Source organism: Oryctolagus cuniculus, chromosome 20 (genome assembly GCF_964237555.1).
Source record: "Oryctolagus cuniculus chromosome 20, mOryCun1.1, whole genome shotgun sequence".
NCBI lineage: Eukaryota > Metazoa > Chordata > Mammalia > Lagomorpha > Leporidae > Oryctolagus > Oryctolagus cuniculus.
This window is the reverse complement of record NC_091451.1, coordinates 47,431,384-47,455,816: the sequence shown is the minus strand read 5'-3', so window position 1 is coordinate 47,455,816 and position 24,433 is coordinate 47,431,384. Positions and strand designations below refer to the sequence as shown.

The following is a 24,433-nucleotide window of genomic DNA, read 5'->3' as shown; positions in this document are numbered from 1 at the left end:
TGCAGGGCCTGGAGTACACCAGCCCCCGCGTCAGCGCCAGCTCAGCCCCGGCTGCTCCGCTTCCTCCCCAGATCCCTGCTCTGCGCCTGGGAAGACGGTGGGTGTTGGCTCAGTGCTCGGGCCCTGCACCCACGCAGGAGAACAGAGGGAGTTCTGGGTGGAGCCTGTGCCTCTGGGGTTCTGTCAATCACCCTGTCCTGCAGGACTCAGAGATGTCCTGGGCAGGAGGCGGCCGTGTGGTCAGAGCTCCAGGAACAAGCGCTCCTTGGCATTGGAGTCCTGGTGGCCAGGAGGGCTGGCGACTGCTGCTCATGGGCGGAGGGGAGCTGAGTGTGGGTTTCCTGGGACGGGAGGAGGGTCTGGGTCCCTGTCGGGGTACTGCAAGGTGGGGACACAGCTGGGTGGACCCTCTGCCTCCCCACGGCCCTCACGAAGTCCAGGCTCCTCTGGCCTGGCCAGCCCCGTCCTCTACACCGACCCTTCACCACCCCCACCCTGTGCACACTGCCCAGGGGACCTGAGGCCGGGGAGCCTGGGGCCTTCAAAGGCTCCGTACCAGCCAAGCTTGAGCAGCTCAGCCCCGAAGAGCCCGGGAGACACAGGGCAGCAGAGCCAGATGGACACTTCCGGACCCAGTCCTGGCCCAGCTGCTGTGTGACCCTGGGCTGCTCTTTCCCCCTCTCTGGGCCAGGTTCTGACTGTGACGAGGCGGGGGGTCCTGTGCTCCTAGGGCGCTCTGGGGTTGCAGCCACGTGCCTGCGGTGGTCTCCCAGCGTGCTCTGTGTTGCGGAGAACGCAGCCCCTCCCAGCCTCTTCCCGCTGAGCCTCCCCATGCTTGTGTCAAAAGGGAATTCACAGACCGTGGTCGTCAGCTGCTTGATCCGGGACTCCTTCCCCCTGGGCCCTCTGAGTGTACTGGAACAACTGCGGGGAGAACGTGAGCGTCTATAACTTCCCGCCTGCCCAGTCTGGCACTTCAGGCCCATACACCGCATGCAGCGAGCTGATCCTACCACCTGACAGGTGTCCTGCAGATGACAGTGTGGCCTGCCACGTGGAGCACAGTACGATGAGGGCCAGCTTTATAGATGTGTGAAATGATAGATGGATAGATACATAATCTACTGATAGATACATAATCTACTGATAGATACATAATCAGATAGAATAATAGATACACAATCTACTGATAGATAGGATTCATTAGCAGTATATGAAAAAAGGTTCAATTCCAATTTAAGATGAGAGATCAATGCCTAGGACCTGAGGACGTCTGGTCCTCTGTGCTGCGGGCCTTCCGCTGGCCATCCCTTAGCCACATTTCTGGGGCAGAACAGAGGTTCTATTCACACCATGATCCCTGCTCACGCCCTGGGCACACTGACCCCACACTCAGACCTTGAGGTGTGCCTGGTCCTCTCTGGACCCAAGTCACGGCCAAGGCCAGCCCAAGAGCAGGGCTTAGGCAGGAGCCACTGAGTACATGACTCAGCTCAGGGCAGCAGGGCCCCAGCCACACCTTCCCTGGACCAGCAAGGACACTGCCCCGCCTCCTGTCCTGCAGCTGCGCTAAGACACTTGCAGGGGCCAACCCCCTATGGGCCCTGCTCTCACCCTCAGACCCCATAGAGACCCCACCACTCCACCCCCAACCCCTGAGGAGGTATGGGAGGGAAGGCCTTGGGCCAGGCCCCACCCACACGTCAGGTCCTGGCAGGCCTTCTGTGTCTTGCAGGTTGTCAGGAGCCCCTGCCCTGTGTGGTGCTGGATCTGCCACAGGACAGCCTGGAGGAGGAGGCCCCCGGCGCCAACCTGTGGCCCACCACCGTCACCCTCCTCACTCTCTTCCTGCTGAGCCTGTTCTACAGCACAGCTCTGACCGTGACCAGCATCCGGGGCCCACCTGGCAGCAAAGAGGGACCCCAGTACTGAGGCACAGGTGTGGGGATGCCCTCGGGAGGGGGGAACCAGGCCAAGCAGAGGTGACTGCTGCTGCCATAGAGGGGCACATGGGTCCCTGCAGGAACTGGGACATGGGTGCCCTGGGGTCAGAGTGGGAGCAACCCCGGGTGCAGGAGCTGGAATTCCACCAAGGCTCCTAGGAGCCAGGCCCGGCCTGGGACAGGGGAGAGCAGTGAGGACACCGCCCACCCTCAGCTGCCCCTGTCTCTGCAGGAGGGAAGCGTGCAAGAGCCCCTGGGAAAGCCAGCTCTGCATGCCAGAGCCCAGCCCTCCATGAAGCAGTGACCCCCCATCCCCCTGCCAGGTGCACTCAACCCTCCCCAGATGAATGTTCTCGCTCTGCTGGACGATGGCTCAGGGAAGCCACGGTGGCTGCAGACTGGGGGACAACTGCCACTCCACCACAGGGACTTCAGCATGGACTGGACACGGTGCCCCAGACACGGCCTGGCCCTCAGGATTCTCAAGTCCAAGACCAGTGCTTCACCTGGGCTCAGGAGGACGCCTCCCTGGAGTGGCCATGGACCTGGTCCTGAGCACTGGGCCCTCATCCTCGTCACTGATCCCTGGTCCTGCTCACTGAGCCCTGGTCCTGCTCACTGTGCCCTGGTCCTGGGCCTGGCCCCATCGCACACACCAGGACTCCTCTGGAGCTGCATCCTCTAAGGCTCTGACTCCTTTGCACACATCCTGAGCCCTGAGTGCTGACCGCTCTAGGACGTGACCTGCAGGAAGGCTGCAGCCCTCAGGGAGTCTCCGGCAGGCACCGCTTGCAGGTGCAGTCACGGCCGCACTCCTCATCCTCACTCCGTCCTCTCAGGCCCTGAGGGGTTGCAGGGGTGGAGAGGGGACAAGCCCAGGCCCCGGGCTGCCTGAGGTGGACTCAGTGCCTGCGGTCCCCGGGTCAGGGGTGCAGCGCAGGTGGGACCGAGGAGGACGGGCGGTCGTGTTGTTTTCCCCTGTGTTGCTCCTTCTTCAGAAGCTTCCTGTGCCCGTGCACCTGCTGAAACCCCTGAAATAGCCCTGGGCCGGCTGAGTCATCCCAGGCACAGCCCAGGTGTCCCTGCTGAGACCCCTGTCCTCAGGCCCTCCACGGAGGCCTGGCCAGATTGCCCCGAGGCCTGGGCCAGGACGGCCAGTCCCGTGGGGACTGTGGGGCCCTCGCACCCCTCATGCCAGGGTCTCACGAACGGCACCCACCAGCCCCAGCCAGGCTTCAGGAAGGCCAAGAGCTCAGGTTAGCCGGGACCAGCCTGCCTTCCGCCAGGGTCAGCCCAGGCTCCCCTGCCTTCCACCAGGTCAGGCCGTCTCAGCCAGGCCGTCTCCCTGGGGCACTGACCCACAGCACAGCAGACCCACGGGGACCCGGGCTAGCACCTGCCACCGCACCTCAGCGTCCCCCTGCCGGTGTCAGGGCCGATGAAGGGCACAGCCTGGCCCAGCCCCAGCCTTTGCAGCCCTCTGGGAGGGAACCAGCACACACAGGATCTCTCTCCTTCTCTGTAATTCTGCCTTCAAATAAATAAATCTTTAATGAGAAAACAAAAGCTGTGCTGGAGCGAGGGCACCTCACCCCTGCTGAGCGAGCACAGCCCCCCCCCCCCCCCGGGCCCGCAGCCAAAGCCCCGCTCTGCTCAGAGCACCAGCTCCACTGATCTCAAGTGATCCCGGGAAGGATCTCACGGGGACGCCGCTGTGGGCTGCGGGTCAGGGGTCCCAGCACCCCGTGGGCTCCAGGCTGCAACCAGCAGGGGAAGGGCAGCAGCACAGCCCCCACCCCCACCCCCACAACATACGCCACTCTGATGGAAGAGTGACCGTGAGCAAAGCCATTAAACAGAGCCAATCTGGAAAAATTCTGCCCCCCCCCAGACTGGCTCCCACTCCCTCCCTCCGCCATGGGCAGGCAGTGCTGAGACCCAAAAGGACAGGGGCCCAGTGACCCAGCAGGGAGACAGCAAGGCCCACTCCTGCCTCAGGGTCCCGCCTAGCATACAGGGACTGAGCCCTGCCCGGGTCCACCCTGAGGACATGGGCCGAGCGAGGCCAGCAGGACCCACCTCCAACCCTACCATCTGCCCGGGGCCCTTCCCCCACCACAGCTGCAGGAGGCCAGCCCACTGCTTCACAGGGAGGCTGTTGTTGAGGGCTCCTCCCGCCCATGGACCCCGTCCTCCACACACAGGGATGAGCTCAGGACGCCCACTGCAGCTGACGACTTGGCAACACCGTCATAGCCCGGCCCCTTGCTCCCACGGACGCCCACGGAGTGCAGAGGCCATCCGGGCTGACCATTTACCCTGCAACAGGCGCTCAGTGGAGCTCTGGAAGCCTGGAGGAGGGTCTCGGGCACAGGTGTCCATGAAGTGCAGCCTCTGCAGCTGAGACCCAGCCTGCGAGGAGTTAGCACGGAGCCTCCCCACAGGAGGAGGGTCCACGTCTCTGGGGTCACAGCCCAGACAAACCCCAAGCAGATGAGACTGTCTTTGTTCTACACTGGCCTGCTTTGGTCCCAGAGCACAAGGCCACCAGACCAGCCCGGGGAACAGTGTCCAGCCTCAGGCTGCGGCCGCCCCAGACCACTCCCCGCCCTGCGTCCTGGGTCATGGCACAGCCCAGGCTGGGAGCAGGAGTGTGGCACAGCAGGTGAAGCTGCCTCGGGACACCCGCAGCCCACATGGGAGCACCTGGGGTCACGGCCTGGCTCCGCCTCCGATTCCAGCTTCCTGCTGACCTGCACCTGGGAGGCAGCAGTGACCACTCCACTCCTGGGCCCTGCCACCCACAAGCCAGACCCAGGCTCCTGGCTTCCGCCTGCCCAGTCCCGGCTCTTGTGGGCCTCGGGGAGCCAACCAGCAGGTGGAAGATCTTCCTCTCTCTCTTCCTCCCTCTCTGCCGCCCTCCCGTGAGGACAGACGAAAACAAACGAGGCCAGCAGTTGTGGGAGAGCCCCTGTCCCCCCCAGGGCCGGCGCCTGTGCTCCCGTGGCAGAGCTGGCCGTGGAGGGGCTGTTCCCTGTGGAGGACGGCCCAACTGTGTCACTCGGCAAACCCTGATCCCACCGGGCGGTGTCGGGGTCACCAGGGTGCAGCCCACAGTGGGATCCCTGCCTTAGGAAAAGCACCCAGCGTGACCTGGCTCCTCTCCCTGCCAGGGGACGGCACCTGCAGTGATCTTCCTCTGTGCAGATGAGGACACCCAGGGTGAGCTTGCTCTCCCTCTCTCTGCCTCTCTCTCCCTCTCTCTCTCCCTCCCTCTCTCTCTCTCCCTCCCCTCCACCCGAGGTGTGGACACTGGGAGAAGACCCCGCCCTGACGCTGGCTCCAGCCTGCAGAACGGGGAGAAATCAGTGCCTTCTCTGAAGCCTGCCCGTCTGCGCTGTGTTTGCTGCAGCCATCAGCAATGCCTAAGACGCACGGCCACGAGGTCCCCGCACTGAGAGTGCGGCCGTCACAACACCTGCCGAGCTCCCTGTGGCCAGGCCAGGGCACATCTGCCGGGACCCTGGGCCACACCACAACCTAGCCTGCTGACCTGGCCCTGCACCTCCCAGGCTCGCCGTGCTGCCTCTGTGGCCAGGGGGCTTCAGGTCACCCACATTTCAAAAGACACTGCCAGGACTGCCTCTGGGTAGACCCCAGCCCAGCCAACCCACACCTGTGGAGCCTGGGCAGGTGTGTGCAGCCCATGCTAGCTTACCTGCTGCTCCCCATCCCCTCCTGACCCGGACTTCCCTGGGTGAGGACTGTGGGTACCTGAATGTGGCTGTGGAACCCCAAGGACAGAGGACCTGGTACAGCAACGCTGACAGTGCAGCCCAGAGAGAGATGGGGTGGGGGACTGGGGTGGATGCAGGGAACCCAGGCCAGGAAGAGCATCGCCCTCTGCCTGCCACAGGCCAGAGACCCCGAGTGGGAGAAGGCAGAGCTGGAACTGCAGGGGATTCAGTCAGCTGTCTGTGGGGCTGACAGGTGCAGGGAGGCCAGACCCATGGCTCAATGGCTGTCCCCACCCTGACACCAACCCTGAGGCCCCAAAGGCAGCCCTGTCCCCTGAGCCCTGGCCCTCCCATGAATGGGGCCTTCTCTTGGCCTGGGCTAGCACTCCCTGCTCTCCGTCTCCACCCCTGTCCCAGTGTCTCTGAGACTCTGTGTCCATTTGGGCCTCTCCTTCCCGAATCTCAGCCCCCAGCCCATCGTGTGGCCAGCAACATGAAACTCTGGTCCCTCCATGGTCCCTGGGGTCACAGGGCCCAAACCTCACACACCTGTTCCCAACACAGACAGACCACAGACCAGACATGATGCAGAGGCCAGCTGCATTGTCTGCTGGAACAGGAAGCAGGCAGCTGAGTGACCCCAACATGGGGCCAGACCCACAGTCACGCAACCCTCTCCAGCCTGCACTCAGCAGCCAGCCCCAGCCCAGCCATGGACAACGAGCCAGAGCAGGTGCACAGCTCTCCAGGAGGGCCCGGACCAGGCCTGGCTCCCACTCCACTCGGCCCCTCTGGGCCAGCAGCAGAGGGTGCAGGTAAGGAGCTCTGGTCAGGCGTGGATCCGCAGTGCAGGGCAGCCTGGCCAGGGAGACCTGACCCTCCACGGTGCTCCTCCAGCAGCCCAGACAGGTGGGTCCACGGGGCTCTGCCCCTCTGCACAGGGGCAGTCACAGCCAGGCTGGTCCTGAGGCTCCTGGGGACAGAGGGAGAACAGGCATCAGCCAAAGAAGGGAGGGAAAGGGAGACCACAGCCAGGAGCCCAGCGACCACAGGCAGGACACAGCCACTGGCCGGGAGAGGCTGGGACAGGGGGCTGAGCCCGGCAGAGCCCAACTCAGTCAGGATGAGCCGAGGCCCTGGGAGGCAGTGCCAAGAGCCCTGCAGGCTGATCTAGACGTGGGCTGGGTTGGGACAGAGATGAGCAGAGGAGGATGTGGGAACCTGATGGACGCCCACACTCAGCTGAACTGGACTGGGCTGGAATAAAAGGGTAGGGTAGGGTCGGGCTGAGCTGGGCTGAGCTGAGCTGGACTGGTTTGAGCACGGCCAAACTGGACTGCAATAAATGGGCTGGATTTGCCTTGCTCAGCTGATGTAAGCAGGGCTAAGCTGATCTGGGCTGAAGCTAACTTTGGCTTGGATGGGCTGTGCGGGGCTGAGTTGGTCTGGACTGAGCTGAGCTGAGCTGTGCAGAGATGACCTGGGCAGAGCTGAGCTGGGCTGGGCTGAGCTGACCTTGGCTTTGATGGGCTGAGATGGGCTGGGCTGGGCTGGGCTGGGCTGAGCTGGGCTGGGCTGGACTGGACTGGGCTGAGCTGAGCTGAGCTGAGCTTGTCTGGGCTGAGCTGGCTGGGCTGACCTGGGCTGGAATGGGCTGGCTTGAACCAGGCAGAGTGTGCTAAGCTGATTTGGACAGAGCTGTGCTCAGCTTAGCTGGGCAGAGCTAGGCAGAGCTGGGCAGAGCTGAGATGGGCTGGGCTGAGCTGACCTGGACAGAGCTGGACTGGGCTGGGCTGAGCTGAGCTGGGCTGAGCTGGGCTGAGCTGGGCTGGGCTGGGCTGGGCTGGGCTGAGCTGGACAGGGCTGAGCTGAGCTGAGCTGGTCTGGGCTAAGCTGGCTGGAATGGGCTGGCTTGAACCAGGCAGAGTGTGCTAAGCTGATTTGGACAGAGCTGACCTGGACAGAGCTGGGCTGGGCTTGGCTGAGCTGGGCTGGGCTGAGTTTAGTTGTGCTAAACTGGGCTGAGCTGGGTTGGGCTTACCCGAATTGGGAGCTGGGATGAACAGGGCATAGCTCGGCTGCGCAGAGCTGGACTGGGCCAGGCTGGGCTGAGCTGAGCTGGGCTGGGCATAATTGGACTGGGTTGAGCTGGGCAGAGCTAGGCTGAGCTGAGCTGGCATGGCATGGGCTGGGCAGAGCTTGGCTGGGCTGGGCTGGGCTCTGTTGGGTAGAGGTGTCCTTTGCAGGGCTGGGCTGCCATGGGCTGGCTGAGCTGGGTTGAGCTGAGCTGAGCTGAGCTGGGCAGAGCTGGGCTGAGCTGAATTGGGCTGAGCTGGGCTGACTGGGCTGGGTTGAGCTGGGCTGAGCTGGGCTGAGCTGGGCTGAGCTCAGCTGAGCTTGGCAGAGCTTGGCCTGAGCTGACCTCAGCTGAGCTAGGCTAAACTGGCCTGGCATGGACTGGGCAGAGCTGGGATGGACTGGGCTGAGCTGAGATGAGCTGAGCTGAGCTGGGTTGGACAGAGCTTGGCAGAGTTGGGCTGGGCTGGGCTGGTCTGAGCTGATCTGGGCTGACCTCGGCAGAGCTGGGCAGAGCCGGTCTGGGCACAACTGGGCTAGGTTGAGCTGAGCTGGGCTGACCTGGGCTCTGCTGGGCTGGCCTGAGCAGAGCTGAGCTGACCTTGGCTTTGATGGGTTGAGGTGTGTTGGGCTGGGATGCACTGAGCTGATCTGGGCTGGACCGAGCTAAGCTGGGCTGGGCTGGATTGAACTGGGCAGAGCTGAGCTGAGCTAGACTGAGCTGACTAGGGCTGAGCTGGATTGAACTGGGCAGAACTGGGCTGAACTGACCTGACCTGGACTGAGTGGAGTGAGCTGGTGTAGACTGAGCTGACCTGGGCTGGACTGGGCTGGGCAGAGCTGATCTTGGCCTGTATGGGCTGAGCTGGGCTGAGCTGAGCTGACCTCTATTGAGCTGAGCTGGAATGGGCTGGGCAGAGCTTACTTGGCTTTGATGGGCTGTGCTGAACTGGGTTGAGCTGATCTGGGCATGGCTAAGCTGGGCTGCCCTGGGCTGGGCTGAGCTGATCTGGTCTAGGATGAGCTGGGCTGAGCAGAGCTGGGCTGGGATGAAGTGGCCTGGGCTAGGCTGGGATGAGCTGGCGTAGACTGAGCAGAGCTGGGCTGGACTGGGTTGTGCAGAGCTGACCATGGCTGGTATAGACTGAGCTGGGACGAGTCTAGCTTGCTGAGACAGGCTAAGGTTATGTGACCTGGGCTGGGCTAAGCTGAGCAGGGCTGAGTTGTGCTGGGCTGAGCTGGACTAACCTGGACTTGAGCTGGAATGGACTGGACTGGGCTGGACTAATTGAGATGAACAGTGTCTTCTGCACTCTCTGGGAAATACCAAATATGTGTCTGAGGCTGAGCTTCTTTCTGAGGTACTGGGGAAAGGCAAGGCCAGAGCCCATGGTGCAGCCAAACAAGACCTGTGCTCCTAGGGCGGAGCCTGTGCCTCTGGGCGCTGTCGGTCACCCCTGTCCTGCAGGACTCAGAGACGTCCTGGGCAGGAGGCTGCTGTGTGGTCAGAGCTCCAGGAACAAGCACTCCTTGGCATTGGGAGCCCTGGTGGCCAGGAGGGCTGTCGACTGCGGCTTCATGGGGGAGGGGTGCCAGTGTGGGGACCATGGGGCCGGGCGAGGGTCTGGGATCCTGACAAAGAAAGTGCAAGGTGGGCACAGAGCTGGGTGGACCCCCTGGCTCCCCACAGCCCTCACCAAGCCCAGGCTCCTCCGGCCTGGACAGGCCCTTCCTCTACACCCACCCTTCAGCACCCCAACCTGTGCACACTGCGCAGAGAAGCCTAAGGCCCTGAGAGCCTGGGGCCTGCGATGGCTCAGTGCCAGCCAAGCACAGTCTAGAGGAGCTTGGGAGACACAGGGCAGCAGGAGCCAGCTGGACACTTCAGGCCCTGGTCCTGGCCCAGCTGCTGTGTGACCCTGGGCTGGTCTCCTCCCCTCTCTGGATGAGGTTCCACACAGAGGCGGCAGGCGATGTCCTATGTTCCCAGGGCTCTCTGGGGTTACAGCCATGTGACTGGGATGGTTTCACAATGAGTCTTGTGTTGCAGATCTCGAGAACACCAGTCCTGACCTCATCCCGCTACCCTGCCCCATACTTGAACCCGGAGAGCCCATGGTCATCGGCTGCCTGATCCGGGGCTTCTTCCCCCGGGGCCCTCTGAGTGTGACATGGAACGTCAGCGGGGAGAGCGTGATCTTCCCGCCCGTCCCGTCTCCCCCCTCAAGCCTCTACACCACGTACAGCCTGCTGAGGCTACCAGCTGAGCAGTGTCCTGAAGAAAACAGTGTGGCCTGCCGCGTGGAGCACAACAACAAGGGCCAGGATGTGACCGTGCCCAGCCCCCCAGGTCAGAGGAGAGCTGGGGGAGGGGGCATGAGGCTGCAGAGTGGGCTGCGGGCTGGACCACAAAGCTAGAACAGAGGACAACCTAGATAAGCAATTAAAGAAAGGGCACTGAAACTCCGTCTTCTCTGTTCCATCAGCTTGCAATGAGTCCACCATAGAACCACCAACGACACCCACCTGCCCCTGCCCCTGCCCCTCCCCCTCCTGTGGGAAGCCCAGCCTGTCCCTGCAGCGGCCAGACCTCGGGGACCTGCTCCTGAACTCGAACGCCAGCCTCACCTGCACCCTGAGAGGCCTGTTGAACCCCGAGGGCGCCGTCTTCACCTGGGAGCCCACATTTGGGAAGGAACCCGTCCAGCAGAGTCCCCAGCTTGACCACTGTGGCTGCTACAGTGTGTCCAGTGTGCTGCCTGGCTGTGCAGTGCTCTGGAATGCTGGGACAGAGTTCACCTGCACAGTCACCCACCCTGAGATAGAGGGCGACTCCCTAACAGGAACCATTAGCAAAGACACAGGTGAGCCTGACCCCACCCCCAGGCAATAGGCTGCTCTCCTCACCCTGGCCTGACTCCTCCCTCCCCACCCTGGGGGCTGAGGCTCCCTCCCCAGGTCACAGAGGGAAACTGAGGCCAGCGTTCGTGACAATGGAGCTCGGTACTTCACTACCGCCCTGACCCCACTCTCCCCCTTCCAGGCAGCCTCATCCCACCCCAGGTCCACCTGCTGCCGCCGCCATCAGAGGAGCTGGCCCTCAACGCGCTGGTGACACTGACCTGCCTGGTGAGGGGCTTCAGCCCCAAGGACGTGCTGGTGTCCTGGACACACAACGGCACCCCAGTGGTCCCCAAAGACAGCTACCTGGTGTGGAAGCCCCTGCCTGAGCCCGGCCAGGACCCCACAACCTACGCCATCACCAGCCTGCTGCGCGTGCCGGCCGAGGACTGGAACCAGGGGGACAGCTACTCCTGCGTGGTGGGCCATGAGGGCCTGGCCGAGCACTTCACCCAGAAGACCATCGACCGCCTGGCGGGTAAACCCACCCACGTCAACGTGTCTGTGGTCGTGGCAGACGTGGAAGGCGTGTGCTACTGAGCCCCTGGCCTGCCCTGAATAAACTCCATGCTCACCCCCAGCAGCCCTGCGGGTTCATTGTGCCTGTCTGTCTCCTCGGGGGCTGCAGCCACAGGGCAGGGAGGGGGAGCGACCCTGGTCCAAGGAGTTGGGGCTTCGGGTACCTGGTGGGGACATCATGCATGGTGCCCGTGAGTGTGCATGTGAGTGTGAGTGTGAGCAAGGTGCCTGTGGGAATGAGTGTGCCTGGGAGTGAGTGTGTAGGGAGTGAGCGTGTCTGGGAGTGAGTGTGCCTGGGAGTGAGTGTGTCTGGGAGTGAGTGTGTAAGGAGTGAGTGTGTCTGGGAGTGAGTGTGTCTGGGAGGGAGCAGTGAGAGGGGAGGCTGAGCCGGGGTGGATTCTGAGGCAGTGCAGGCACAGCTCAGGTCGCACCCAGAGCCGTGGACACCACCAGGAGTTCCTGGGCAGCAGGGATGCAGCCATTGCCCTGGTGCAGAGGACGAGGGAGGGAGGGAGGGGGAAGGAACAGGGGCTGGGTGCAGGGACCCCCGGGAAGAGGGGACCCACAGGCCCCCCAGACCGGCAGAGGTCAGCCCAGGGCAACATCGCCCAGTAGTGCAGGACAGTACTGACATACACAGGGGACACAGCAGGCCCCACCCCGCACCACACTCTGTGGCATGCACACGGCACACGTGCTCACAGGGCACACACACTCACACACGTCCCCCTCAGCTGCAGGAGAGCTCACAGCCCAGACCCAGCTCTAGGAAGGCAAGGTTGTCTCCGCCCAAGCCCCAGACGGTTTCCCCAGACCAACCCTGCTGCCCAGGGCTCAGCTGGCCCTCTCTGGGTCTCCTTGATGTCCAGCCATGCACAGCTCTTAGAGTAGTTCTACTGCCCACCCTAGGCAAGCCCTGCTTCCAGCTGGCCCCAGACTTAACCCTCTAATCCCCTCCTGAGCCCAAGTCTGATCAAACCACAGGCAGAGAGGGGCAGGACAGAGACCACCCACACAGGCCCCTCTTCAGGCCTCAAGCTTCTGATTCTCACCCCAGGAGCTCCCAAACAAATTTAAGAACACCGGGCACCAGGACGCACAAAAACTGGGATCTTAATCTTGCCCTAGATGCTTTTGGGGCCTCCTAGGGGCTCTGATTATGGCCGCCTCCCTTGTCAGGGCCCAGGTGAAGAGGAGCCCCACACACAGCCACTTCATCCCCAGAGGGTCACATCCAAAAGAGCTGCAAGAGAACAGGCCAGGCAGGGAAATGGTACCCACACAAGTACCCCAGCCACCCCATGGGCCCAGGAACTTAGTCAAAGGAGAAGCTTTTTTTTTTTTTTTTTTTTTTTTTTTTTTGGACAGGCAGAGTGGACAGTGAGAGAGAGAGATAGAGAGAAAGGTCTTCCTTTTCCGTTGGTTCATCTTCCAATGTCCGTTGTGGTTGGCATGCTGCAGCCGGCGCACCACGCTGATCCGAAGCCAGGAGCCAGATGCTTCTCTTGGTCTTCCATGCGGGTGCAGGGCCCAAGGACCTGGGCCATCAAGACAGCTTTCTAAGGAAAGAGAGAAAGGGGAAGAATTATCATGGATAGCAGACAGATAAGCCAATGACCATAAGACATAGTGGACCATGGATGGATGGATGGAAGGACACTAGATAGATGGAAAACAATAGATGGAAGGATCAGTGGAAGGATGGACGATAGCTATGTAGATGGGACAAGCGGTGGATAAATAGATAACTATTGCTTAGATGACGATAGATAATTATAGATTAGATTGATGTACCAGTGCAGGGCAAACAAGATCAACTCCAATTTGAGATGAGAGATCAAACCTAGGACCTGAGGACGTCTGGTCTGCTGTGCTGGCTGCTGGCTGCTGGCCTTCGCTGACCGTCCCTCAGCCACTTCCCTGGGGAAGAACAGAGGCTCTGCTCACACCATGGTCCCTGCTCATGCCCTGGGCACACTGATCCCCACACTCAGACCTTGAGGTGTGCCTGGTCCTCTCTGGACCCAGGTCCCGGCCAAGGTCAGCCCAAGAGCAGGGCTTAGGCAGGAGCCACTGAGTACATGACTCAGCTCAGGCCAGCAGGGCTCCGGCCACACCTTCCCTAGACCAGCAAGGACACTGCCCCGCCTCCTGTCCTGCAGCTGCGCTAAGACACTTGTAGGGGCCAACCCCCTATGGGCCCTGCTCTCGCCCTCAGACCCCATAGAGACCCCACCATTCCACCCCCAGCCCCTGAGGAGGTGTGGGAGGGAAGGCCTTGGGCCAGGCCCCACCCACACGTCAGGTCCTGGCAGGCCTTCTGTGTCTTGCAGGTTGTCAGGAGCCCCTGCCCTGTGTGGTGCTGGATCTGCCACAGGACAGCCTGGAGGAGGAGGCCCCCGGCGCCAACCTGTGGCCCACCACCGTCACCCTCCTCACTCTCTTCCTGCTGAGCCTGTTCTACAGCACAGCTCTGACCATGACAAACATCCGGGGCCCAGCTGCCAGCAAAGAGGGACCCCAGTACTGAGGCACAGGTGTGGGGATGCCCAGGGAAGGGGGGAACCAGCCCAAGCAGAGGTGACTGCTGCTGCCATAGAGGGGCACACGGGTCCCTGCAGGAACTGGGACATGGGTGCCCTGGGTCAGGGTGGGAGCGTCCCCAGGTGCAGGAGCTGAGGATTCCACCAAGCTCCCGGGAGCCAAGCCCGGCCTGGGGCAGGGGAGAGGGGTGAGGACACCGCCCACCCTCAGCTGCCCCTGTCTCTGCAGGAGGGAAGCGTGCAGGAGCCCCTGGGAAAGCCAGCTCTGCATGCCAGAGCCCAGCCCTCCATGAAGCAGCGGACCCCCCATCCCCCTGCCAGGTGCACTCAACCCTTCCCAGACGAATGTTCTCGCTCTGCTGGACGATGGCTCAGGGAAGCCACGGTGGCTGCAGCCTGGGAGACGCCTGCCACTCCAACACAGAGACTTCAGCATGGACTGGACGCGGTGCCCCACACATGGCCTGGCCCTGCAGTAGGCTCAAGTCCGAGACCAGTGCTTCTCCTGGGAGGGCGCAGGAGGACACCTCCCTGGAGTAGCCACGGACCTGGTCCTGAGCACTGAGCCTTGGTCCTGGTGACTGACCCTGTTTCAGGTTACTGAGCCCTGGTCTTGCTCACTGTGTCCTGTTCGTGTACTCATATTTGGTCTGGTACTGACCCTTGGTCATGTTCACTGAACCCTTTTCCTAAGCACTGACACCTGGTTCTCCTCACTGGGCCCTGGTTCTCGACGCGGTGACCCAGACAAGGCCTGGCCCTGCGGGAGGCTCAAGTCCAAGACCAGTGCTTCACCTGGGCTCAGGAGGACGCCTCCGGGGAGTGGCCATAGAACTGGTCCTGAGCACTGGGCCCTTGTCCTCGTCACTGAGCTCTTGTCCTCATCACTGAGCCCTGGACCTGGTCACTGATCCATGGTCCTGCTCACTGGCCCCTGGTCCTGATCTCTGAGCCCTAGTCCTGAGCCTGGGCCTGCCCCATCGCACACACCAGGACTCCTCTGGAGCTGCATCCTCTAAGGCTCTGACTCCTTTGCACACATCCTGAGCCCTGAGTGCTGACCGCTCTAGGACGTGACCTGCAGGAAGGCCGCAGCCCTCAGGGAGGCCCCGGCGGGCACCGCTTGCAGGTGCAGTCACGGCCGCACTCCTCATCCTCACTCCGTGCTCTCAGGCCCTGAGGGGTTGCAGGGGTGGAGAGGGGACAAGCCCAGGCCCCGGGCTGCCTGAGGTGGACTCAGTGCCTGTGGTCCCCGGGTCAGGGGTGCAGCGCAGGTGGGACCGAGGAGGACGGGCGGTCGTGTTGTTTTCCCCTGTGTTGCTCCTTCTTCAGAAGCTTCCTGTGCCCGTGCACCTGCTGAAACCCCTGAAATAGCCCTGGGCCGGCTGAGTCATCCCAGGCACAGCCCAGGTGTCCCCGCTGAGACCCCTGTCCTCAGGCCCTCCACGGAGGCCTGGCCAGATTGCCCCGAGGCCTGGGCCAGGACGGACAGCCCCGTGGGGACCGTGGGGCCCTCGCACCCCTCAGGCCAGGGGCTCACAGACGGCACCCACCAGCCCCAGCCAGGCTTCAGGAAGGCCAAGAGCTCAGGTTAGCCAGGACCAGCCTGGCTTCCGCCAGGGTCAGCCCAGGCCCCGCTGGCTTCCACCAGGTCAGGCCGTCTCAGCCAGGCCGTCTCCCTGGGGCACTGACCCACAGCACAGCAGACCCACGGGACCCGGGCTAGCACCTGCCACCGCACCTCAGCGTCCCCCTGCCCATGTCAGGGCTGATGAAGGGCACAGCCTGGCCCAGCCCCAGCCTTTGCAGCCCTCTGGGAGGGAACCAGCACACACAGGATCTCTCTCCTTCTCTGTAATTCTGCCTTCAAATAAATGAATCTTTAACGAGAAAACAAAAGCTGTTCTGGAGCGAGGGAGACGCACCCCTGCTGAGCGAGCACAGCCCCACCCCCCCACCAGGGCCTGCAGCCAAAGCCCCACTCTGCTCAGAGCTCCTGATTGAGGCTCCTGGAGGGATCTCACAGGGACGCTGCTGTGGGCTGCGGGTCAGGAGTTCTGGGACCCTGTGGGCCCAGAGCTGCAACCAGCAGGGGAAGGGCAGAAGCACAGACACCCTCAAACTACACCACTCTGATGGAAGTGTGACCTTGAGGGAGGCCACTAAATAGAGTCGATCTGAAAAAATCTCTGCCCACCCCACCAGACTCACTCCCCACTCCCTCCCACCGCCATGGGCAGGCAGTGCTGAGACCCCCAGGACAGGGGCCCAGGGACACAGTAGGGAGACAGCTAGGGCTACTCCTGCCTCAGGGTCCCACCAGGCAGCCAGGGACCAGGGACGGAGCCCTGCCTCGGTCCAACCCGAGGACATGGGGCCGAGCAAGGCCGGCAGGGCCCGCCTCCAGCCCCACCTTTTGCCCCAGCCCTTCCCCCACCAGGGCTGCAGGAGGCCGGTCCACTGCTTCCCATGGAGGCTGTTGCTGAGGGCTCCTCCCGCCCATGGGCCCCGTCCTCCACACACAGGAATGAGCTCAGGACACCCACTGCAGCTGAGGACCCAGCGACACCGTCATAGCCCAGCCCCTACTCCACGGACACTCACGGAGTGCAGAGCCAATCCAAGGGGACCACTCTCCCCGCCCCAGCCACTCACTGGGGTCTAGATACCTGGAGGAGGGTCTCGGGCACAGGTGTCCATGAAGTGCAGCCTCTGCAGCTGAGACCCAGCCTGCGAGGAGTTAGCACGGAGCCTCCCCACAGGAGGAGGGTCCACGTCTCTGGGGTCACGGCCCAGACAAACCCCGAGCAGATGAGACTGTCTTTGTTCTACACTGGCCTGCTTTGGTCCCAGAGCACAAGGCCACCAGACCAGCCCGGGGAACAGTGTCCAGCCTCAGGCTGCGGCCGCCCCAGACCACTCCCCGCCCTGCGTCCTGGGTCATGGCACAGCCCAGGCTGGGAGCAGGAGTGTGGCACAGCAGGTGAAGCTACCTCGGGACACCCGCAGCCCACATGGGAGCACCTGGGGTCACGGCCTGGCTCCGCCTCCGATTCCAGCTTCCTGCTGACCTGCACCTGGGAGGCAGCAGTGACCACTCCACTCCTGGGCCCTGCCACCCACAAGCCAGACCCAGGCTCCTGGCTTCCGCCTGCCCAGTCCCGGCTCTTGTGGGCCTCGGGGAGCCAACCAGCAGGTGGAAGATCTTCCTCTCTCTCTTCCTCCCTCTCTGCCGCCCTCCCGTGAGGACAGACGAAAACAAACGAGGCCAGCAGTTGTGGGAGAGCCCCTGTCCCCCCCAGGGCCGGCGCCTGTGCTCCCGTGGCAGAGCTGGCCGTGGAGGGGCTGTTCCCTGTGGAGGACGGCCCAACTGTGTCACTCGGCAAACCCTGATCCCACCGGGCGGTGTCGGGGTCACCAGGGTGCAGCCCACAGTGGGATCCCTGCCTTAGGAAAACACCCAGCGTGACCTGGCTCCTCTCCCTGCCAGGGGACGGCACCTGCAGTGATCTTCCTCTGTGCAGATGAGGACACCCAGGGTGAGCTCGCTCTCCCTCTCTCTCCCTCTCCCTCTCCCTCTCCCTCTCCCTCTCTCCCTCTCTCCCTCTCTCCCTCCTCTGGCTTCCTCCCTCTCCCCCCACCCAAGGTGTGGACACTGGGAGAAGACCCCGCCTGACGCTGGCTCCAGCCTGCAGCACTGGGAGAAATCAGTGCCTTCTCTGAAGCCTGCCCGTCTGCGCTGTGTTTGCTGCAGCCATCAGCAATGCCTAAGACACACGGCCACGAGGTCCCCGCACTGAGAGTGCGGCCGTCACAACACCTGCCGAGGTCCTTGTGGCCAGGCCAGGGCACATCTGCCGGGACCCTGGGCCACACCACAACCTAGCCTGCTGACCCAGGCCCTGCACCTCCCAGGCTCGCCGTGCTGCCTCTGTGGCCAGGGGGCTTCAGGTCACCCACACTTCACAAAAAACTGCCGGCCTGCCTCTGGGTAGACCCCAGGACTCAGCCCAGCCAACCTAGGTCCTGTGGAGTGTGGGCAGGGTGTGCAGCTCCTACTGGCTCACCTGCCACTCCCCGCTCCCTGCCCGACCCAGCCCTCCCTGGGTGAGAAATGTGGGCACTGAGTGTGGCTGTGGTACCCTAAGGACAGAGGACCTAGGACAGCAATGCTGACTGGCAGCCCAGAGAGAGATGGGGTGGGGGACTGGGGTGGATGCAGGGAACCCGGGCCAGGAAGAGCATCGCCCTCTGCCTGCCATAGGCCAGAGACCCCAAGTGGGAGAAGGCAGAGCTGGAACTGCAGGGGGTTCAGTCAGGGATCCCAGCTGTCTGTGGGGCTGACAGGTGCAGGGGCGTTAGGCCCACAGCACAATGGCTGTCCCCACCCTGACATCAGCCCTGTGGTCCCAAAGGAAACCCTGTCCCCTGAGACCTGGCCCTCCCATGAATGAAGCCTTCTCTCGGCCTGGGCTAGCACTCCCTGCTCTCCGTCCCCATCCCTGTCCCAGTGTCTCTGAGACTCTGTGTCCATTTGGGCCTCTCCTTCCTGAATCTCAGCCCCTAACCCCGTCCTGTGGCTGGCCACATGGAGCCCTGGTCCCACCATGGTCCCTCGGGTAACACGCCACACACATACCTGTCCCCACCACAGACAGACCACAGACAAGTATGATGTGGAGATGAGCTGCACTGTCTACTGGGATAGGAAGTGGGCAGCTGAGTGACCCCAACGTGGGGCCAGACCCACAGTCACGCAGCCCTCACCAGTCACACTCAACAGCCAGCCCCAGCAAAGTCATGGGCAAAGAGCCAGAGCAGGTGCACAGCTCTCCAGGAGGGGCCCTGACTAGGGCTGGTTCCCACTCCACTCAGCCCCTCTGGGCCAGCAGCAGAGGGTGCAGATGGGGAGCTCTGGTCAGGCGTGGACCCGCAATGCAGGGCAGCCTGGCCAGGGAGACCTGACCCTCCATGGTGCTCCTCCAGTAGCCCAGACAGGTGGGTCCACGGGACTCTGCCCCTCTGCACAGGGGTAGTTGCAGCCAGGCTGGTCCTGAGGCTCCTGGGGGCAGAGGGAGAACAGGCATCAGCACAGAGGGCAGGGAGAGGGAGACCAGGGCCAGGAGCCCAGCAACCACAGGTAGGACACAGCCACTGGCCGGGAGAAGCTGGGACAGGGGGCTGAGCCCAGCATAGCCCATCCCAGTCAGGATGAGCCGAGGCCCTGGGAGGCAGTGCCAAGAGCCCTGCCGGCTGATCTAAACGTGGGCTGTGCTGGGACAGAGATGAGCAGAGGAGGACATGGGGAACCTGATGGACGCCCACCCCCTGCTGAGCTGGGCTGGGCTGGAATAAAAGGATAAGTTCTGGCTGAGCTGAGCTGGACTGAGCTGAGCTGGACTGAAATGAGCACAGCTGAACTGCACTGCAATAATGGGCTGGGTTGGGCTGGGCTGAGCTGGGCTGAGCTGGGTGAAGGTAACCTGTGCTGGCCTGGGCTGGGATAGGCTGGGCTGAGCTGACCTTGGCTTTGAGGGGCTGAGCTGGGCTGGGCTGGGCTGAGCTGAGCTAAGAAGGGCTAAGCTGACCTTGGCTGTAGAGACACGAGCTACTTTGACCTGGATGGGATGAGCAGGGCAAAGTTGAGCTGGACTGAGATGAGCTGAGCTGGGCAGAGGTGACCTGTGCTAACCTGGGCTGTGTTTGGGCTGAGCATGGCTGGGCTGAGTAGGGCTGAGCTGGGCTGAGCAGGGCTGAGCTAAGCTAAGCTGGGATGATCAGAGCTGGGCTGGGCTGTCCTGGGCTGAGCTGACCTTGGCTTTGATGGGCTGAGCTGGGATGAACAGAGCTGGGCTGAGCTGGGCTGAGCTGGGATGAACAGAGCTGGGCTGAGCTGGGCTGGGCTGAGCTGGGCTGAGCAGAGCTGGGTTGAGCTGAGCTGGGCTGAGCTGGGATGAGCAGAGCTGGGTTGAGCTGAGCTGGGCTGAGCAAGGCTGAGCTGGGCTAAGCTGGGCTGAGCTGAGCTGAGCTGGCCTGGGTTGAGCTGGGCTGAGCAGGACTGAGCTGGGCTGAGCTGAGCTGGGCTGAGCAGGGCTGGGCTGGGCTGGGCTGGACTGAACTGAGCTGGGATGAGCCGAGCTGGGCTGGGCTGGTCTGAGCTGGTCTGAGCTGACCTTGGCTTTAATGGGCTGAGTTGGGCTGAGCTGGGTTTGGCTGACCTGGGCTGACCTGAGCTGAGCTGGGATGAGCCAAGGTGGGCTGAGTTGGGCTGGGCTGGGTTGAGCTGGGATGAGCAGAGCTGGGCTGAGCCGGGCTGGGCTGAGCTGGGATGAGCCGAGCTGGGCTGAGCTGGGCTGAACTGAGCTGTGCTTAGCTGAGCTGGGCTGAGCTGGGCTGAGCTGGGCTGGGCTGGGCTGAGCTGAGCTGGGATGAGCAGAGCTGGGCTGAGCTGGGCTGGGCTGAGTTGGGCTGAGCTGAGCTGAGCTGAGCTGTGCTGGGCTGAGTAGGGCTGAGCTGGGCTGAGCCGGGCTTTGCTGAGCTGAGCTAAGCTAAGCTGGGATGATCAGAGCTGGGCTGGGCTGTCCTGGGCTGAGCTGACCTTGGCTTTGATGGGCTGAGCTAGTCTGGGCTGAGCTGATCTTGGCTTTGATGGGCTGAGCTGGGCTGAGCTGAGCCAGGCTGAGCTGGGCTGAGCAGGGCTTGAACTGGGTTGGGCCGGCCTGGGTTGGGCCTAGCTGGGCTGAGCTGACCTTGGCTTTAATGAGCTGAGCTGAGCTGTGCTCTGCTTCTCTGAGCTGAGCTGAGCTGGGATGAGCAGAGCTGGGCTGGGATGAGCAGAGCTGTGTTGAGCTGGGCTGACCCGGGCTGAGCGGAGCTGAGCTGGTGTAGATTGGGCTGACCTGGGCTGGACTGGGCTAGGCAAAGCTTACCTTGGGTTTGATGGGCTGAGGTGACCTGGGCTGAGCTGGATCGAACTGTGCAGAACTGGACTTAACTGAGATGAGCTGACTTGATCTGAGCTGAGCTGGTGTAGACTGAGCTGAGCTGGTATAGACTGAGCTGAGCTGGGCTGAGCTGAGCAAGCCTGCACTGAGCTGGGCTGGAATGGGCTGGGTGGAGCTGACGTTGACTTTGATGAGCTGAGCTGAGCTGATCTGACTTAAGCTGGACTGGGCGGGACTGGGCTGTGCTGTGGTGGGCTGGACTGGGCTGAACAGAGCTGACCTTGCCTTGTATGGACTAAGCTGGGCCAAGCTTAGCTTGCTGAGCTGTGCTAAGGTGACGTGACTTGGGCTGGGCTGTGCTGAGCAGGGCTGAGTTGTGCTAGGCTGAGCTGGGCTGAGCTGGACTAAGCTAGACTAAGCTGGACTTGAGCTGGGCCGGACTGGTTGATGTGAACAGTGTCTTCTGGACTCTCTGGGAACTGCCAAGTATGTATCTGAGGCTGAGCTACTTTCTGAGGTACGAGGTTTCTGGAGTGACAGTGGTCAAGCCCAGAGCACACAGTGCAGCCAAACAAGGCCTGTGTTCCTAGGGCGGAGCCTGTGCCTCTGGGTGCTGTCAGTCACCCCTGTCCTGCAGGACTCAGAGACGTCCTGGGCAGGAGGCGGCCGTGTGGTCAGAGCTCCAGGAACAAGCGCTCCTTGGCATTGGGAGCCCTGGTGGCCAGGAGGGCTGGCGACTGCTGCTCATGGAGGGAGGGGTGTGAGTGTGGGAACTGTGGGGCCAGGGCGAGGGTCTGGGACCCTGACAAAGAAAGTGCAAGGTGGGCACAGAGCTGGGTGGACCCCCTGGCTCCCCACAGCCCTCACCAAGCCCAGGCTCCTCCGGCCTGGACAGGCCCTTCCTCTACACCCACCCTTCAGCACCCCAACCTGTGCACACTGCGCAGAGAAGCCTAAGGCCCTGAGAGCCTGGGGCCTGCGATGGCTCAGTGCCAGCCAAGCACAGTCTAGAGGAGCCTGGGAGACACAGGGCAGCAGGAGCCAGCTGGACACTTCAGGCCCTGGTCCTGGCCCAGCTGCTATGTGACCCTGGGCTGGTCTCCTCCCCTCTCTGGACCAGCTTCTGGCGAGATGAGGCAGGCGGGGCCCTGTGCTCCCAGGGCACTCTGGGGTGACAGTGTCGTGACTGCCACGGTCTCACAGTGTGTCCTGTGTTGCAGCGACCGCGGCCCCTCCCAGCCTCTTCCCGCTGATCCACCCCAGATGTGCATTAAAAGACACTCCAGCGACCGTGATCGCCGGCTGCCTGATCCGGGGCTTCTTCCCCCTGGGCCCTCTGAGTGTGAGCTGGAACGCCAGCGGGAAGAACGTGACCTTCCCACCCGTCCCGTCTGGCACTTCAGGCCCGTACACCACGTGCAGCCTGCTGAGCCTAACACCGGAGCAGTGTCCTGAGGATCACAATGTGGTCTGCCACGTGGAGCACAACTATGACGAGGGCCAGAATCTGACTGTGCTCTACCCAGGTCAGAGGCGGCTGGGGGGGCCCTGAGGCTACAGAGTGGGCTGCGGGGCTGGACCACTGAGCTGGAACAGAGGACAGCCTACACAGGGATGAAGGAAGGGCACTGACACTCCATCTTCTCTGTTTCATCAGAGTGCAAAGATCCAAATTCAGATCCAACCCCCTGCCCCTGCCCCCCCATCACCTGCGGGGAGCCAAGCCTGTCCCTGCAGCGGCCAGACATCGGGGACCTGCTCCTGGAATCGAACGCCAGCCTCACCTGCACCCTGAGCGGCCTGAAGGACCCCGAGGGTGCCGTCTTCACCTGGAATCCCACAAATGGGAACGAACCCGTGCAGCAGAGCACCCAGAGTTACCCGTGCGGCTGCTACAGTGTGTCCAGCGTGCTGCCCGGCTGTGCGGAGCCCTGGAATGCGGGGACAGAGTTCACCTGCACAGTCACCCACCCTGAGATAGAGGGCGGCTCCCTGACAGCCACCATCAGCAGAGGTGGGCCTGACCCCACCCCTGGGCAATGGGATGCTCTCCTCACCCCCGGGTATAACTCCTCCCTCCCCTCCTGGATTCCGAGGCTCCCTCCCTGGAAAACAGAGGGAAACTGAGGCCGGCACGCGGGACAGTGGGGCTCGGTCCTCCCCTGCCGCCCTGACCTCACTCTCCCCCTTCCAGGCAGCCTCACCCCGCCCCAGGTCCACCTGCTGCCGCCGCCGACTGAGGAACTGGCCCTCAACGCGCTGGTGACGCTGACCTGCCTGGTGAGGGGCTTCAGCCCCAAGGACGTGCTGGTGTCCTGGACACACAACGGCACCCTGGTGGTCCCCAAAGACAGCTTCCTGGTGTGGAAGCCCCTGCCTGAGCCCGGCCAGGAACCCACCACCTACGCTGTCACCAGCCTGCTGCGCGTGCCGGCCGAGGACTGGAACCAGGGGGACAGCTACTCCTGCGTGGTGGGCCATGAGGGCCTGGCCGAGCATTTCACCCAGAAGACCATCGACCGCCTGGCGGGTAAACCCACCCACGTCAACGTGTCTGTGGTCGTGGCAGACGTGGAAGCCGTGTGCTACTGAGCCCCTGGCCTGCCCTGAATAAAATCCGTGCTCGCCCCCAGCAGCCCTGCGGGTTCATTGTGCCAGTCTGTCTCCTCGGGGGCTGCAGCCACAGGGCAGGGAGGGGAAGCGCCCCTTGTCCTAGGAGCTGGGGTCTCGGCACCTGGAGGGGACATCATGCATGGTGCTCGTGAGTGTGCATGAGAGCGTGAGTGTGAGTAAAGGTGCCTGTGGAGTGAGTGTGTCTGGGAGTGAGCATGCCTGGGAGTGAGCGTGTCTGGGAGTGAGTGTGTCCAGGAGTGAGTGTGTCTGGAAGTGAGTGTTTTTGGGAGTGAGTGTTTCTGGGAGTGGGTGTGTCTGGGAGTGAGTGTGTGTGGGAGTGAGTGTGTCTGTTAGTGAGTGTGTAGGTAGTGACTGTGTCTGAGAGTGAGTGTGTCTAGGAGGGATTGTGTCTGGGAGTGAGCGTGCCTGGGAGTGAGGGTGTCTGGGAGTGAGTGTGTCTGGGAGTGGGTGTGTCTGGGAGTGAGCATTTCTGGGAGTGAGTGTGTCTGGGAGAGAGTGTGTCTGGGAGTGAGTGTGTAAGGAGTGAGTGTGTCTGGGAGTGAGCGTGTCTGGGAGGGAGCAGTGAGAGGGGAGGCTGAGCTGAGGTGGATTCTGAGGCAGTGCAGGCACAGCTCAGGTCGCACCCAGAGCCGTGGACACCACCAGGAGTTCCTGGGCGGCAGGGGTGCAGCCATTGCCCTGGTGCAGAGGACGAGGGAGGGAGGGGGAGGAACAGCGGCTGGGTGCAGGGATCCCTGGGAAGAAGGTGCCCGCAGGCCCCACAGCCCAGCAGAGGTCAGCCACAGGCAGACACCGCCCAGCAGTGCAGGACAGCGCTGACACACACAGGGCACACAGCAGGCCCCACCCCGCACCACGCTCTCTGTGGCATGCACACGGCACACATGCTCACAGGGCACACACGCTCACACACGTCCTCCTCAGCTGCAGGAGAGCTCACAGCCCAGCCCCAGCTCCAGGAAGGCAGGGGCGTCCCCGCCCGAGCCCCAGAGGTTTCCCCGGGCCCAGCCCTGCTGCCCAGACCCCTGCTGGGACTCTCTGAGCCTCCCAGAATGTCCAGCATGTGCAGCTCAGAGACCACTTCCACAGGCCACCACAACAGAATCAACCCTCCAATACCCTCCACGCCCAAGTCT

The 24,433-nt window shown here is 62.9% G+C and overlaps 2 gene segments (V, D, J or C); both read left to right on the top strand.

The window, feature by feature from the left end:
• The first annotated feature begins 6,400 nt into the window (after window positions 1-6,400).
• On the top strand, window positions 6,401-11,240 carry LOC100355766 (Ig alpha chain C region-like). The segment is given in 4 exon segments: window positions 6,401-6,495; window positions 9,807-10,106; window positions 10,243-10,620; window positions 10,800-11,240. Coding segments are annotated over 3 exon segments (1,011 nt in total).
• A 9,911-nt stretch (window positions 11,241-21,151) lies between these two features.
• Window positions 21,152-23,298, top strand: LOC100359197 (Ig alpha chain C region-like). The segment is given in 5 exon segments: window positions 21,152-21,180; window positions 21,301-21,380; window positions 21,884-22,189; window positions 22,321-22,677; window positions 22,858-23,298. Coding segments are annotated over 5 exon segments (1,170 nt in total).
• Window positions 23,299-24,433: the final 1,135 nt, after the last annotated feature.